At 37.9% G+C, this 16,301-nt stretch overlaps 1 protein-coding gene across 3 annotated transcripts in view; it reads left to right on the top strand.

Moving 5' to 3' along the window:
• The window catches only part of LOC130230518 (integral membrane protein GPR155-like), a 35,510-nt gene extending 22,647 nt beyond the window's left edge, over nucleotides 1–12,863 (top strand). For all 3 annotated transcript variants that reach the window (XM_056459577.1, XM_056459578.1, XM_056459576.1), the window contains exons 7-17: nucleotides 439–522; nucleotides 823–943; nucleotides 1,068–1,152; nucleotides 2,241–2,331; nucleotides 2,412–2,613; nucleotides 5,274–5,345; nucleotides 8,866–8,969; nucleotides 9,059–9,154; nucleotides 9,246–9,310; nucleotides 9,386–9,523; nucleotides 12,379–12,863. In XM_056459577.1, coding sequence (XP_056315552.1) covers nucleotides 439–522; nucleotides 823–943; nucleotides 1,068–1,152; nucleotides 2,241–2,331; nucleotides 2,412–2,613; nucleotides 5,274–5,345; nucleotides 8,866–8,969; nucleotides 9,059–9,154; nucleotides 9,246–9,310; nucleotides 9,386–9,523; nucleotides 12,379–12,427 — 1,107 coding nt within the window. In that variant the 3' untranslated portion in view covers nucleotides 12,428–12,863. The remainder of the gene's footprint in view (nucleotides 1–438; nucleotides 523–822; nucleotides 944–1,067; nucleotides 1,153–2,240; nucleotides 2,332–2,411; nucleotides 2,614–5,273; nucleotides 5,346–8,865; nucleotides 8,970–9,058; nucleotides 9,155–9,245; nucleotides 9,311–9,385; nucleotides 9,524–12,378) is intronic.
• Nucleotides 12,864–16,301: the final 3,438 nt, after the last annotated feature.

Here is a 16,301-nt window from a genome sequence, read left to right as displayed (position 1 = left end):
ATTCTATTCTATTCTATTCTATTCTATTATGACATGGTTCCTTTCTGTTTCCTTTTGTTAATGTCTCATTCTGTACTATCCTGTTTGTTCTATAATTTTCCTCTCTTCCAAAAAATGGTTTATGTCTGATTATTCTACTTGGTTTATGTCTGTCTATTCTACTAGGTTCTGTTCACTTTTGTCTATTCTATTCTGTTCTGTTCTATTCTACTCTATTAAATTCAGAATGTTGTACACATTTGAGAGGGCATGACCAAGTGTTGAATGATGTGGTTTAATGCGTAAACCAACATACATATGTTAAGAATGTTAAGAGGCTTAGAAATCAAAGGGTTTAAATTAAAAAGAGATGTAATGTCTGATCCAGAAAACGAAGGGTTACAGAATCTGGATTAATTAATGTTTGAGGGTGTGTGTTTATATTTGTGTGTGTTGTAGGTTTGGACCCTTGCCGTCATGCTACTCAGTAAGAAGTTTCGGAGGCCACCACAAATGTTTGCCACAAATCTGTTTTTAGCACAGGTACATCATCTTGCACATATTCTATGCTTTTCTCTATTTAGAGGTGAAGTCTAAATTATTATTTTTCTTTTTCAAATATTTCCTAAATGATGTTTAACAGAGCCATGAATTTTTCACAGTATTTCCGATAATATTTTTTCTTCTGAAGACAGTCTTATTTGTTTTATTTCAGCTAGAATAAAATATTTTAAGGTCATAATTATTAGCCCCCTTAAGGATTTTTTTTCTTTTAAAAAAAATCCCTATCTCTTTAAAAATTATCAAACTGAAATGTGATCTTTATTTTTGTCTGTTCTGCAGCTCCTAGCTTGTATGTCGATGCTCTTTTGGAAGTTTGTCCTAAAGCAGGGCAGCGTGTTTGGCCAAATTCTCACCTTTACACTACTTTACGGGTCTCTCTACAGTACCTACATGTGGACAGGTAACAAATCATCATAATATCATTATAATGTGATTATGTCGTTTTCAGTGTGTGATTTTAGACACCTTGTTTATGTTGTGGAGTTGTAGAGATGTTTAGCAGTTGTGTAGATATTGTGTTGTAGGTCTTTTGGCGTTCTCGCTTACTTTACTGGGCAGAAATGAAAACTTGAAAGTGAAACCCATCCTGTTCATCATCTTTGGATGGGGGTGAGTGTGTATATAATGTGGTTGTAAATACACTACCTGACAAAAGGCTTGTCGTCAATCTCAATCTCAGAGCAACAAATAATAACTTGACTTCTAGTTGATCATTTGGAAAAGTGGCAGAAGGTAGATTTTTCAGATGAATCATCTGTTTAACTGCATCCCAATCATCAAAAACACTGCAGAAGACCTATTGGAACCCGCATGGACCCAAGATTCTCACAGAAATCAGTCAAGTATGGTAATGGAAAAATCATGGTTTGGGGTTACATTCAGTATGGGGGCGTGCGAGAGATCTGCAGAGTGGATGGCAACATCAACAGCCTGAGATATCAAGACATTTGTGCTGCCCATTACATTACAAACTACCGGAGAGGGCAAATTCTTCAGCAGGATAGCGCTCCTTCTCATACTTCAGCCTCCACATCACAGTTCCTGAAAGCAAAGGAGGTCAAGGTGCTCAAGGATTGGCCAGCCCATTCTCCAGACATGAACATTATTGAGCCTGTCTGGGGTAAGATGAAGGAGGAGGCATTGAAGATGAATCCAAAGAATCTTGATAAACTCTGGGAGTCCTGCAAGAACGCTTTCTTTGACATTCCAGATGACTTTATCAATAAGTTATTTGAGTCATTGCAGAGATGTGTGGATGCAGTCCTCCAAGCTCATGAAAGTCATACACAATATTAATTTTTTTTCCACTGCACCATGACTTTATATTCCATACTGGAAATTATTTCTGTTAAGTGACAAGACTTCTGTCTAAGCAAAGTCGAACCCTACTGTCCTAATTGAATAATTTAAAATCAAGGCATGATCAAATTTTGTTTTGGTAAAATAAGCGTAATCTAAATGCCTTTGCCTTTGATAAAAGCCACTTCTTATACCAAATGATCATCTAGAAGTCAAGTTATTATTTGTTGTTCCTAAAACTTGAATAGGCAACAAGACATTTGTCAGGTACTGTATGTCTGTGTATTTATTCTTTCAAAACGAATCTAATATTGTGTTTAAAGAAGTTTACGCTTTGAAATCGATGCAGAATTTTACTGCAATCCTTTGTGTTTTAATCATTTGTGTGACCAATTTAGAATTCCTTTTCTGACCGTGGGTGGGCTGCTCATGATTGGTCAAAGAATGAGTGACAGCTTAGACCCCGCCTTCTATTATGGCAGTGGGCAGGTATGTTGTAACAGTCATTTGCCAGTTCATAAATAATGAATTTACATTTAACTCTACCTCTGTTTACCTCGCCCATTCAGATTGTTTCCACCGTGGTCGTTTTGGGCTGCAGTATTGTGCTGGGTGGTCTGTCTCTAATGGGTTTAAGTCGGGGGGCTCAGGAGGAGCAGAGCTATCAGGCCCTAGATCAAAACTCCATCACAGGTGCATCAGAAAATTCCAGACACCTCCAGACAGAGAACCAGAACTCATCTGATGTGGATCAAACACAAACAAGCACAGGTAGATTGAACATATACATATATGTATGGTAACCTGTATCAACATTTAATTTATAAAATGCACCGGTATCTATTTTCATGTCAATAGTGCACATTTTTTTGATACTTCAATAAGTTCTAGTACTTGTTCATTAGCCATTAGCCATTCATTAGGCACTTGCCACAGCCATATCACCCTGCAGCCCAAGACCGGTTACTCACTCATTAGCAGGGCTGAGCCTGGTCTGTACCTGGATGTGAGACCACATGGCAAAACTCGGTGGCTGTCAGAAGTGGTGTTAGTGAGACCAGCAGGGGGCACTTAACCTGTGGTCTGTGTGAGTCCTAATGCCCCAGTAAAGTGAAGGGGACGCTATATTGTCAGTGAGCGCCCTCTTTCCTATGAGACGTTAAAGCGAGGTCCTGACTCTCTGTTGTCATTAAAAATCCTATGACACTTCTTGTAAAGAGTAGGGGTGTAATCCCGGTATTTTTGCCAAATTCCCTTCATCTGCCCTTACCCATCATGGCCTCCCAATCATCCCCATCCACCAAATTGGCTCTCATCACTGTCTCTCCACTCCATCAATAGCTGGTGTGTGGTGAGCACACTGGCGCCGTTGTGTAGGGGATCAACCTACGTTAAAAGATCGATCAGGGATTTAGAAGCTAATTTCGAGGAATCGGATCTTGAAGATTCGAATCACTTGATTTGACTGAATTGAGTCAGACTGAATCAGTTTAAAAGATTCACACTTTATCTACCATTTGTCCAAATGATTTGACAACTGTCACAAATTAATTCTAGTACTTCTAACTAGATCTTAGAATCACACCTGAGAAACCACAAAAGCAGACATTTGGCTTATCTTCAACTGCTTAAGGTCAATCTGCACCAGATCAGCAAGAGAAAACATTTGTTTGTGTTACTTGCGCTTTTGCTGAGGTCAAGTTTTCCTGATTGGTTGGTGACTCGCTTCGGTGACGTCTTTGGGATTCACTCGCTCATGAGTGACGGACTGCTGAGAGTCGGTTTGCGGAAGTTCGTGCGGTCCCGAAACCTTAAGAGGTTGCTTGAAAACTTCATGGTGACCCAATTGAGTGGCGGCACGCTGTTCAAGCAGGGTAAAAGGTGGCAGAGAGCACAGCTAGTCTGAGCAAGCTAATGCACAAAAGCAACGTTTTACTGCTGCAATGCGTTTTTAAGTGACATGGTTTGGTCCATCCCCATGGCACTGTCTTCCAATGAGCGGTTGCCATGGAGGGTGGGGCCACGCCCTGTACCATCGTACTCAGGATCAGTTATTAACAGACTGCTTGTTAATTTCATGTGGTGAAATCTCTTGTAAGTTTGTAACTGTCTTATATCAAATGTTACAAGATGAATACTGTTTGTACTACTAGTTCTTCATTTACACCAATGTATTGCAAATGTCACTAGCTTTCATTTAGTACCAGACATCATACATTTCAGACACATACACAAGGTTTCATCTGCTATGATGGTTAAAAACACATTGATTAACTTGGTTGGTGACAATGGTTGCAATAAACATAGTATACGAGGAAAACTAAAGCATATTATTCAAAGATGCATCTGCCTTAGTTGTAACACTTCAAGTGAAGTTTAATTGACATGTACCGGGGAGTCATGAACAAGAGTCTCGAGAGGCAGTTAGTTAAGTTTCCTGCTGAAAACTTGTAAGGCACCATTGTTAAGTGATTAATTCATTTACCACATTTGTTTAAGGGTCTCTTGAACACCTGCGCACAATGTATTGGTGAAGATAGTCAAATCAATTGGCTCTCTGTTATCATGATGGTATACGCCCTTGAGCCAGGTCTAAATGACTGAGATAATGTGTGGTGCCCGCTTTTCAAACCTGATTCGAACTGGTTTTGAGTTCTGCAACATCCTTTGCAGTGAGTTCCAACAGTTGTCCTGTGGCTGTTGTCGCATCATCCAAGTGGATGCTGCACACTGGTGGTGGTATAGAGAGACAGAATGGCCATAGTTGAGATCAATAAAAAACCTATTAGTGAAATAAAAGAGAATCTTACAAGAACAGTCTGCGCTAGTATCTATTGTAGTAAATGTAGACTAGCATATTCTGAATAAGTACTAGTATCTGTCTAATAGGTACACGTGCCTAATTAATAAGTACTAGTATTTTATCAAGGTATTGTTATCTAAAGAATAAGCATTACAGTAGTTGCTAATTAGTAAGTGATAGATTTTATTGAAAAAGATACTAATTGCTAAAAATAATTAAGTACTAGTAGAATGAAAATAGATACGACTGTGTTTTTAGATTAAATGTTAAAGCTGCTTGCAATAGAATTTGTGCATATATTCAGCTTTGGGAAACAACGAGCAGTAGCAAAGCAGGTACTGTAACTATGGAATTATTTACCCAAAAATAAAAGTTAATCAATTTACTTTACCTTGTGTCATTCCAAACCTGCTTGACCCTGTATGAAGTACAAAATACAGTTTAAAAATTACGTTTTTAATGTTGTTCACGTGTCTTTTGTCTTTAATGTGCCTAAAGATGAACCATGTGCCAGTTCATTAGTCAGTTATTTTGCTGAGTGTTTACTGCAGTTGCTTAAAATCATTACAAACGTGTAACCAATCCTATTAACTTACATGAAGATGGCTTTCTGCTTTGTTGCTGACAGATGTTTGTTGCAGTGAGCCCATGCCAGACATGATAGCCGGACATCTGAATGACTCCCCAGTGCCTTCAGCAGGTGAAAGGTTTTTTTTAAGTCATTAAAGGGATAGTTCACCCAAAAATGGAAATTTACTCACCATTTGCTCATCCTAAAGTGGTTCCAAACCTTTATGAATGGATTTTTCTGTTGAACACAAAAGATGTTTTGAATAATTTTGGAAACTGGTAACCATTGGCATCCACAATGGAGGTCAATAGCTTCCTGTTTCCAGCATTCTACAAAATAATTTATTTTTGTGGAACAGAAGAACAAGTGAAATAAAAGTAAACAGAATTAAAGTTTTTGGGTGAACCCTCCAAAGTCAGGGTGATATTAAAATATGTGTTCTGAGTTTGTCATTGTGTGTTATTAAGTGTGTATTACTAACTACCCAGACAAATTTGACTGATAATAAAAATGAAATTCTATTAAATTCTTGAATAAAAAAGATGGATGTAGCTAAAATAAGTGATCAAACTCTTTTAAAAGTAGATAAGCTTCTTCTCTCAAATACTGTGTCAGCTGGCAGCACTGAAACCACACCCACTCACGGGAAAGCTCCTGAATGAATGCTAATGTTAACCTCTAGTAACGTTAGCTTAATTCACTTTAAACTGCAATACATGGTTGAGCGTGCTCAAATAGACAACAATGCGCATGACGGCTGCAGTGAGGTAAAACTTTCTCTTCTTCAGGGTGAGTGGCTTGTGGTTGTTTAGCAACAGCAGACACCACAAGAGTGCAAACTATTGTTCCACTATAAAAATAGAGAAAGTGATACAACTCCTATGTGTTTGTAGATGCATTTTGGCAGATTAGGCATCCAAACAGACGTGGTTATTTTCAAAACTGCACTTTTTTCTACACGGTTTCACTGTTTTTCCAGGTGACTGAAACCTGAACTTTCTGTAAAATCTGGCAAGGGTGAAGATTTCCTAAAAGTAAAGTGTGGATGTGCGGACACCACAACCAGAGTTTTCGCCTCATGACATCAGCATGTGCGCTGTTTTCTCCTTCATGATTAGCCTAGGCGACTGGGTTCACACCAAATGTGAAAGATATGAATGAAGCAAATTCTGCATGTTAGCGGTAATGTTCGTGTATAGGCACGTGCTGGTATAAGATTCTGGCGGTATGAAAACCCTGGAGGCAGTCATTTCATGGTATGACAGTATTGCGATTACTGATCTGAAATATGTTCTTCTGGGTAAAAAAAAACAACTTTTTGTTCCTATTGAACACAAGATATTTTATTTTAAGAAACATTTTAAATATTTTGGAACAATAAACATGTCAGGCTAAATAATTATATTAAATCATGGACCTGCTAGTTTATAAAACAGATTTCTTCACAACTTGAAAAGGCATTTTTGGATATCTTTCTCTATTTTGGATATAAAGTAAGTAAGTAAGTCACTGCACTGTTCAGGTGCATAGCACATAGGATGCACATAGGATGTTGGTTTATATGTGATTTATTTCTTAAATGTTTGCTGAATCAGTAGCTTTTGATGTGGAGTGTCCTTTTCTGCTGGAGATACTGATGCCTAAAAAACTAAATAAAATAATTTAAAAAACATGTAAAAAAAAAACACTTACAAATTCCTTAGAAATGGTATAACAGAAAATTTTGGCGGTTTTAAAACCTTGACATTTCCAAACTGCAGTGCACCTTGAAAGCGGTTATCATCCCATACCTATTTACGTATTCTGCATTGTTCGATCACAGAACGGTAATCCGTCTTTGTTCTCGTGTTTGCATTGACTTGTATGCAATTTATTCGCAAAATATACTTAATTCCATGGTTGGTGTGAACTCATCATAAAATTGTCATTATCTTTTGGTTCGCGTACCCTTAACATGCATCATGCATTTTCATGTGGCTAAAAATACCCATGTACATGTCGACATGGCCTAATACGCAGTAATTATTAAAATGTTAGGAACAAGACCATGCTTGGTGGCTCCATTGCGTTCTAAGCGCCCTATCATACACCCGGTGCAATAAGGCGCAAAAATCTGTTGCTATTTTCAGACCAGCGCAAGCCTAATTTTCCCGTTTTGCGCCACGTTGTTTAAATAGCAAGTCCATTTGCATCACTTTCTGGACTCATGGGTGTTCCGGTCGAGTAAAGGGGTGTTAAGGCGCATTGTTGGTGCTTTGCTATTTTGAGGAACTAAAACAGACTGCACAACAGACCAGCTGAAAGCAGGTCTAAAGTCCAGAGCAGAGTACGTTAGTTATGCGCCTCTTGTACACATTGCTTAATACACACAGGATGTACAGCAATATGCAAATATCTTTACAAATGAAAAAGAATTAAAGGATTAAAATATTACAAAAAATATTACTTTCTACATTAACATAAAAACCACTGCCTTCATGCCTTCTTCATCTCGGAGGGCTTTTTTTCTGTTTATTCATGACAACTTGCTTTTGTATAATATTATAAGTATAAATGTTTTATTAAAACGGTACGGTACGGTTCGGGTCGGTGCGGGTCACCTTTATTAGGCTTGCGTTTCCACTACCAAGGGTCCTCTTTTGGCATGGTGTATGACAGAAAGTTTTAGTCGACGTCATTATCGCTCAAGGAAATGTCTACAATAAACAATATTGCAATATATACAATACAATAAATTTTAAAAGCACGTTAATAATCAAGCGCAGGTTATTATCCTCAGCTCAAGAAGTTTGTTATTTCAGATATAGACGCGCGGCGAACACAAGCAAGAAAGCGAAACTACTCGTGCTTTAGACTGCCTCGTAAAAAACTACGAGGCACAGGGTAGATTCTGCTCTACTCAATGGCTTTGTGGCTGTTTGTCAAGACGACGACAAGGTTTGTTTGAGTACGGATCGACCATGGCTCGTTATTATATGTATATATAATTCCACTAAAATCTCTCGCTGTGTATTTCAAACATGGCGGGTTTTTTGTTTTCATTCTGGCTTGTTGCGTAAACGAATGACGGATCTCTGTAAACCAATAGCATTCAGCTGCGCGTCTATCTCCGCCTTTGGTACCCTTTCTCGTGTTTGGTACCCTTTCGAAAGGGTGCCTAAAAAGTGGTTCGGTACGCCTTTTGACAGTGGAAACAGCCATTAAAGAGTACCAAACCGAACCGTACCGTATCATACCACTCAGTGGAAACGGGCCAAAAGGGAATGGGAGATGAGACTCTGATTGGTTTATTCTCAAAACACACCTATAACTCATTAAAAGAATAAGCACAACTCTGTTAGACCATGTGCTGTGGCGCAAACCATATTTTTCTGTCCTTAAAATAGCAAAAGTAGATTCAGACACACCCTTAATGCTTTTGCGCCACCTAGATGGCTAAAATAGAGCCCTATATATCCTCAACACAGAATTGGTGAGTAACTGTTTAACTCCACAACTCAGTACTACATACTTCAGAGTCTTTGTGATGTTTCCGTGAAATATTTCCAACATTAGAATGTGTTTTGAAAATTCGCAATTCTCTGAATTCTCTTTACCAGGATATTAAGTTTTGTTTAATTGAACATAAGAGAGTGTGTTTTTGTTGTAGGGATTGTCCTGAGTGAGGCATCAAGCTCTTCGCGTGTGCAGGAGGAGAGGCAAATTGCTCGACATGTGCTCCTCTGTCTGCTGCTCATCGTCAGCATGCTTGCTGTATGTCCACCCCACAGATAGAAATGCACACGCAGATGTTGATTTGCTGATCTCTTTTGCATTTGGGCCTGCTTATTTGTTCGTTTCAGAACCTGTCCAGCTGCCTGTGGTGGTTGTTCAGTGCTGATCCAGGACGACTTTACCTCGAGCTGCAGTTTTTCTGTGCTGTAGCCAATTATGGACAGGTGAACACCGTCTCACGAGTCTCTTTGCAGATGCATATGAAGAGCTACTGTAAAAAAGTTTAAAACAATTCTAATACTTTTTCTCCATCAGGGCTTTGTTTCCTTTGGTATTTTTGGGTTGGATGAGCACCTTATTATTCTTCCATTCAGAAAGAGGTAAATCAGTTATAAATGTAGACTTTGAAGGTGACAGTTTTGGATCGTCTCGGCAGCTGTGTTGTGTGTCTGTAGGCTGGCGGCTCTGTGTGGTTTCAGTCAGGAGGAAAACCTTGAGTCTTCGGCTGTTCCTGAGGAAATTCGACTGACCTGCACTCAGTTTGTGAGATACCACAAAGATCAGTGCGTTCAGGATATTGTTCGCAACAGAGGGTGAGAAATCAGAAAAAACAATCTTCCGATTTTCATTTTAGCTAAAGTTTTGGTGTGTTTTTTAGTTTATTTATATATACTCTAAAATACGTTGGGTTATTTATTTAACCCATTAGTTGAGTTAAAAAATATTTGGTGCTTTGTTCCCTGCTGAAAAATCCAGCTTAAACCAGCCTAGGCTGGTTGGCTGGTTTTAGCTGGTTTACCAGCCTGGTTCTAGAGAGGGGTTTGGCCATTTCCAGGCTGGTTTCCAGCCATTTCCAGCCTGGTCTTAGCTGGTCAGGCTGGAAAATGACCAGCTAAATCCAGCTAAATCCAGCTTGACCAGCCTGGTTTAAGCTGGACATAGCTGGTTTTGGCTGGGCTTCCAGCCTGGCAAGGTGGTTAAGCTGGTTTTAGCTGGTCATTTTCCAGGCTGACCAGCTAAGACTTGGCTGGAAATGGCTGGAAACCAGCCTGAAAGTGGCCAAAACCCCTCTAAAACCAGGCTGGTCAACCAGCTAAAACCAGCCAACCAGCCTAGGCTGGTTTAAGCTGTTTTTTTCAGTAGGGTTGTGTTATTTTGAACCTTTATTGGGTTATTTATTAATAACTCAATCAGTTGGGTTAAATGTTAGATGCTTTGTTGGGTTACTTTCAGCCTTTGTTGTGTTATTTATTTAAAACTCAAACAGTTGGGTTAAAAACTTTGAATTTCAACAGTCAACTGATTTAACTGACAGAATAACTGTATTAATATGCGTACGTAATGTTGTTTTTGTGTTATAAAGTTTATTTTAGCTCTAACGCAATAATATGGTTATTTATTTAATCAAATAACCTATCTGTGTCTTTTTTATATCCGTTTCACCAGCACTCTTAATTAGAGGATACAAACGCGTGCTTCATAGCCGATCTATGTACACATAAAATTGTTTTCTCTACCTCCGTGTTCATTTCTAGTTTTTTTCCGGAGGAAATGATACACATAATTGAGATATTGGTGGTTAAGCCACTTTTTGGCAAAAATAACCCAACAAATTTGTTCTTTTTGCAACCCAAATTGTTGGGTTAACCTTAACAACTCAATGGATTGGGTTAAAAAAACAACAACAGCAGTTAGGTGCCAAAACAACCCATCATTGGGTTACCTGTTGGGTTATTATTCAACCCAACTGTTTGAAGTGAGTAGATTTTATTTAAATTTTAAAGTTCTTTTATTTCTTAGTTTGAAATCAAAATGTGCTTTTTCATGGTGTTTGTTTAAAGTATACGTAAACCGTAAGTTGCTGAGCCTTTATTTATCTACTTTAAAGGTGCAGTATGTACGTTTGACACCCAGTGGTTGAACTAGGTATTGTATTCCTGGATCAAAACAAACAGATTGAGGACCAACAGGAGCGAGTCTGATGATCGAGCCTAAAGGCTAATTTAAATGGTGTTCTATATAAAAGCAACAGCACAAGATAGAAGGAATATTTACCATATTAAAAGGAGTTTTTGCTTTAACCAGCACCTTGAATTGTTATATTAGAAACGGCTTCTATTTCTGACAATGATCACCTCAGGTACACCTCATGTGCTTTATTCAGTGTTAAATGCTAACAATGTGAGTTTGAATACATGACATTTATTGCCATACTACTGAAAGCAGCAGATAGTTCACCTCAGATCTTAAAAATAAAATAAATCATCTAAATTGAGCTTCAGAACTGTGACTCAGTGCAAACCAACACATGTCAGTGATTCAGCATCTACATTTAATAATATTAAAGAGGTTTAATATGTATTAATTAGATTATAAACCTTACCATTTCCTGAGTGAGTGCATATTCTGTGCTTCTGAATGGCTGTATTTAAATTTCTGTCGTGTTTCGTCTTGTGCAAACAGCCAAATCGCTTATCACTGCAAATCTCATCACGTAGCGTATTGTTAGGACACAGGCTTACAAGTAACCTGCTCACCTTATGTTTACATTAGTAATATTTATATTATTTGCTTATTAATAACCTCATGTGGAACTCTGAATCTGCGTCTCATTTCGGAGTCTGCTACTGTCCACCGAAGGTCGCATTTGGGTCACGAGTGCATGCTTTGGGAGCCTTTCTGACTGAATGAATGAAATGTGCTGTTTTCCACCAAGGCAACCCTCGCTGCTGGAATATAATTGGCTAAACTGGCAGTGGGAGGGTTAAAAAAACCAAAACAAAGACAGTCGTTCCGGCACTGAAAACACATTTTCAAAGCAGAATATCTGACTTTAGCATTGTTTTTCAGATAAACAAGTATGTTCACCTAGCATTTTTCCTAAATTTCTGCAAACATATTGTGGTATTTTTATGCTTTAGAAGAGTCAAGAACTTACATACAGCACCTTTAAATGGTAAAGTAGGTAACTAATAGTAAGAGGGGCATGGTTAAGATTATTGTGGCTAAATGGTCAGACTTTTATTGAAGATTACAAAAACAAACTTTTTTGATCAGTGTCAGTGTTCAGCTTGTCTTGAACGGATTAATTGTTCACCTGTAGAATGAGAATGTGCACTAGCAAAATATAGATCGTAAATTTAGATCATAATAATAACCCTGAAGGGCGACACGTTGGCTCAGTGGTTAGCACTGTCGCCTCACAGCAAGAAGCTCGCTGGTTTGAGCCTTGGCTGGGTCAGTTGCCATTTTTGAGTGGAGTTCGCATGTTGTTCCCGCATTGTTGTTTTTGTTGAAATAGGATTAAAATAGACACACACTGTATATAGTTGTTCCTACATTAAACAACATGGGATTTGAGAAGTGAATTTGACACTCAAAAAACACACACCCCATTTACCATTTTCCTGTGTTTTTTCTCTCTTGACGGTTTCTCTCACTTTCTCAGGGGGTCTTCTGAATCTCTCGGCGGACCTGTGGGTGAATCCTTCCTTTGATTGACAGGAGTCACTGTTATTTAGGCAGTGCATTCATTGGCTTCCTCTTGTATGTGGGTGTGGCTAAAGTAAAAGTTGTGGCCTTGCTTTCAGGACACAGTCGCAGAAGAACAATGTCTTACAACACACGAGTCTTCAAACTACCTGTGATGCTGGTTCATAAAAGGATGATGTGCTCAGTGTCTCCGCATTTGTGATGTGACACAAGCCCAAGCTGGAACTAAATAGACTGAATTGTGTATCAGTATGTGTTGTACTTTTTAAATTACTATGCATGGCATGCAGAAAGCACAGACGTCTCCCTTTACTCCCATACCTGCACATTCAACAGCCTTGCTCTGTTTCAAATCTAGTGAGTTCCCTATTGAGGCAGCATTTAAAGGGTCACGAAACACCATGAGATGTTGACAGTCATATATGTGTCCCATGTTGCTAAAAACACTATTACGACACATATATTTTTACTAAAAGTGAAAATTGGTTGTTTTTGCGTTATTTCAAGTAAATTCGGTCAGTAAATTCGGCGATTAGATCCTTTTGTTAATTTCAGCGTGTCGACTGGATGTCTGTAACGGCCGGTACAACCTGACGTCTTTGAGATTTCATCATTAATTCACGAGAAAGACTTGGTTCAAACCACTCAGCGCGCTCTATTTTGAATGAGGCGCAACTTCATTAATATGAACGATAGCTTCGAAGACTGTTTTCACATGTTACAGTGTTCAGAGAGACACCACGCGGTGTAGCCAACCATAATTAAAACATATAGAAGAAGAAGAAGAAGAATTGTTTGGAGACATGGGTCTTCAGTGTTGCGTTTATAAATGTGCCACAAGGAAGGTTTTGTTTCCATTTTCCCGGGATGAGGGCACTGTTCACGTATGGGCCCACATTTGTGGATTACAGATTCACGCTAACACGTGACAAAAATATGTTTGTAAGGAATAGTTTTTACCCGAGAGCTTTTCGCATCTGGAAATGGGGAAATCCAGAGACGCGGCTCCAGTTGGTGTCGATTGTCCTGTCTCTACAGATTTGGTAAGTGTGTGATCAGTGTTCTTTGTTTATGTTTATTCAGAGGCAAAGTTAGTTAGTAACATCACCAGTACTCTTTCAGTTTTTAAAGATGTACCTTAGTCAAAATCATTTAGTTACTAAGTTTACTGTATGCTAATATCACTACAATATTATGGGCTGAAAGATCCGCTGTAAATGCTGCACTCCAATGTAAACATGTAAACACCTTAATTAAATTATTACCGTCGTGTTTTCGCTATGTATGATTTTAGCCGCATTTTGTGACGGTATTGTCTATACACACACGGCTGTTTGATGTTATTGTCTGCACCTACCGAGTCTCTGCATCTATCAAGAAATGCTAAGTTTTTTTTTACTCCCATTCAGTATCATCAAATTCCATTAAAACGACACTCTTCCAGCAGTTCCTCGCAACCAATATCTCGTTTGTCACGGGGGCATGCATGAAATGTTCCTGAATGAAAGTGAAAGTGCCAAACTGCAGTTAAAGCTGACAAATTAAGAATGAAACACCCAAAATTACATGAAACGCCAGAGGAAATGTGGATAGCGCGGTGATGCAATGACAATAATCGAATTAAGTCCTACAACGTAAAACGGGATCATGATAGGAACATTTAAAAAGCAGCTCATGTAAACCCCTTAATCATTTGATTAATTAATTTATTATCTAATTCAGATAAGAACAAATAATTCATTACTGACGTCCATGTAAACGTAGTCACTGTTTATCTCCCCTGCGTCTGTATTTGTGTTGCCTCTGTGAAAATCAGTGCTTGCATGTACTGAAACTCCCCTTTCCATGCAAATCCCTCCGTCTTTCGCCACTCGACACTCCCATCTAAACAAAGCCGGACTCAGCCGCTCTCCTGACTTTTTTTAAACTAAAGGTGTGAAAACATCCTGCTGAGACAGGGGGGGTTCGTGACCCTTTAAGGCATCTTAGATGACTTCTGACAAAAATGCTGTTTTGTAAGATAAGCAATCTTGTTGTGTTGCATCCTAAAGGTTTAGCCCAAATTTAAGGCAGCGTCACATGCACCCTTTGAAAATGCAAATCCCACCCACTTTCTTTCTGAAAGATCTTCTTAATATGTATTTTTTTCTGAAAAGAAAATATCCCAGAATACATAACCAAGTCAAATTTAAATTCGAGACAGTGGATGAGGTAAATTAAAAATAGTTTTATTTTGTCTCCAATTCGTATTCTGCTAATGTTAAACACATTGCATATGCTCTACCCTATTACGATTGGGGTTTCAAGGGAGCGTGGATGCTTGCTTTATACTAAGCTGCCTTTTTAGGGCTCAGTTTTGGACCGGACGAAAATACTTTTGCAGAGTTCTAAATATGCACTAATTACTAAAGTTACATTAATTAAATGTAACTACAAATGGTGAATGAAACATCCTCACAACCTGCTGTCTACACAAGTGCAGCAAAACGTCTGACTGGGATTTTAATCGTATGCTTTGTGTTACTTGTGAGCCTTGTCGTGATGATAAGACTGTATGGCCTTGTAGCAAAGCAATACAAGTCATGTTTACAAACCTAAAAATGATCACGTGTGAGGTAACTGAGACGAAATTCAGGACAATCTCTGGAATTTACAGCAGGGTCACTTCGTTTGCAGTCTACAGCACTGGTTATGTGCCCTCATGCGGTAAATCTCATCGTTTATGTACGGTCAGTTTGTTTTGCTGGTGTGAATCTCTGTAAGTAATCATATTTATGTTTCTGTGACAGTACAGCATAACTTTATATCAAGATATGTGAAAATGACATTAGAAAGCAAGAGCACTGATGAAACATGTCTTTGTTTTGTTTATTTCTGTAATGCTGTTCACACAATAAATACAATTAAATGGCAACTACATAGTTAGCTTGGTTAATTGATTTAATAATGTTTAAAAGTGAAAAACCTTGATATATATATATATATTTCAAAATCTGTCAAAAATCATTTAAATTTCAATTGATGGAACGAAGACCTCTCGTCTTTGCCCCGTATACTCACGCAGTATCTTAACATAGCTTTCTTAATCTGATTTTTTAGGGACATGACTGTATTTTAATATAGTTTTATGAAAAGCAAACTAAATCTTGTTGTTTTTATACAAGAAAGATAACATCACCGCATTGAAGAGAAAATACAATAACAAAAACTGAAATCTTTAGAATCTATACAAAGGCTCAACCATTAAGAAATGTTTGTCATAAGCTTTAAGAAACTTTTTCTTATTAAACAAAATCTTTATTTTAATTTTTTTATTGACTTTAATAACAAACATACAAAATTCGAACCTACACAAAAAAGCCTTAACAGATTAGGGTAAATGATATTAAAAACTCATATAAAACAGTAGATACATAAATAACACAAATACAGCAAGAGGAAAGAAGGACTTATGTATATCCGTGATATTTCCAAAACAATTACCGTATTAATCCAAGAATCTCCATTCTTGTTTTTAACCAATTTCAGAGATTTAATAAATACATCAATTTCAATTAAAAATTGCGAAAAAGAAGGCTGCGGATTCAAGAATTGTTGTTTGTGAATAAAATATTTCCCATAAAAAATAAAAAAAAGTTAATAATGTAGTTCTCTGATATATCGGCTTTACCTTTATAGGAACAAATAATATCTTGTAGTTGAAAGGGACTTGAAGAAGCAATGTAATTACCCTATATGAGGATATAAGCTATTCCAAAAGCTTTTTGTGTTTTCACACTGAAAGAATATGTGAATTAGGGTTTCGTCTTCAGTTTTTACAAAAATCAACCTCCATATACGTTTGCCATAGTATTATTCACTGGGTATATTTTATGAATA

This window comes from Danio aesculapii, chromosome 6 (genome assembly GCF_903798145.1).
Source record: "Danio aesculapii chromosome 6, fDanAes4.1, whole genome shotgun sequence".
Taxonomy (NCBI): Eukaryota; Metazoa; Chordata; class Actinopteri; order Cypriniformes; family Danionidae; genus Danio; species Danio aesculapii.
Note: the sequence above shows the minus strand (reverse complement) of the source record. Positions and strands in the feature narration are given on the sequence as shown.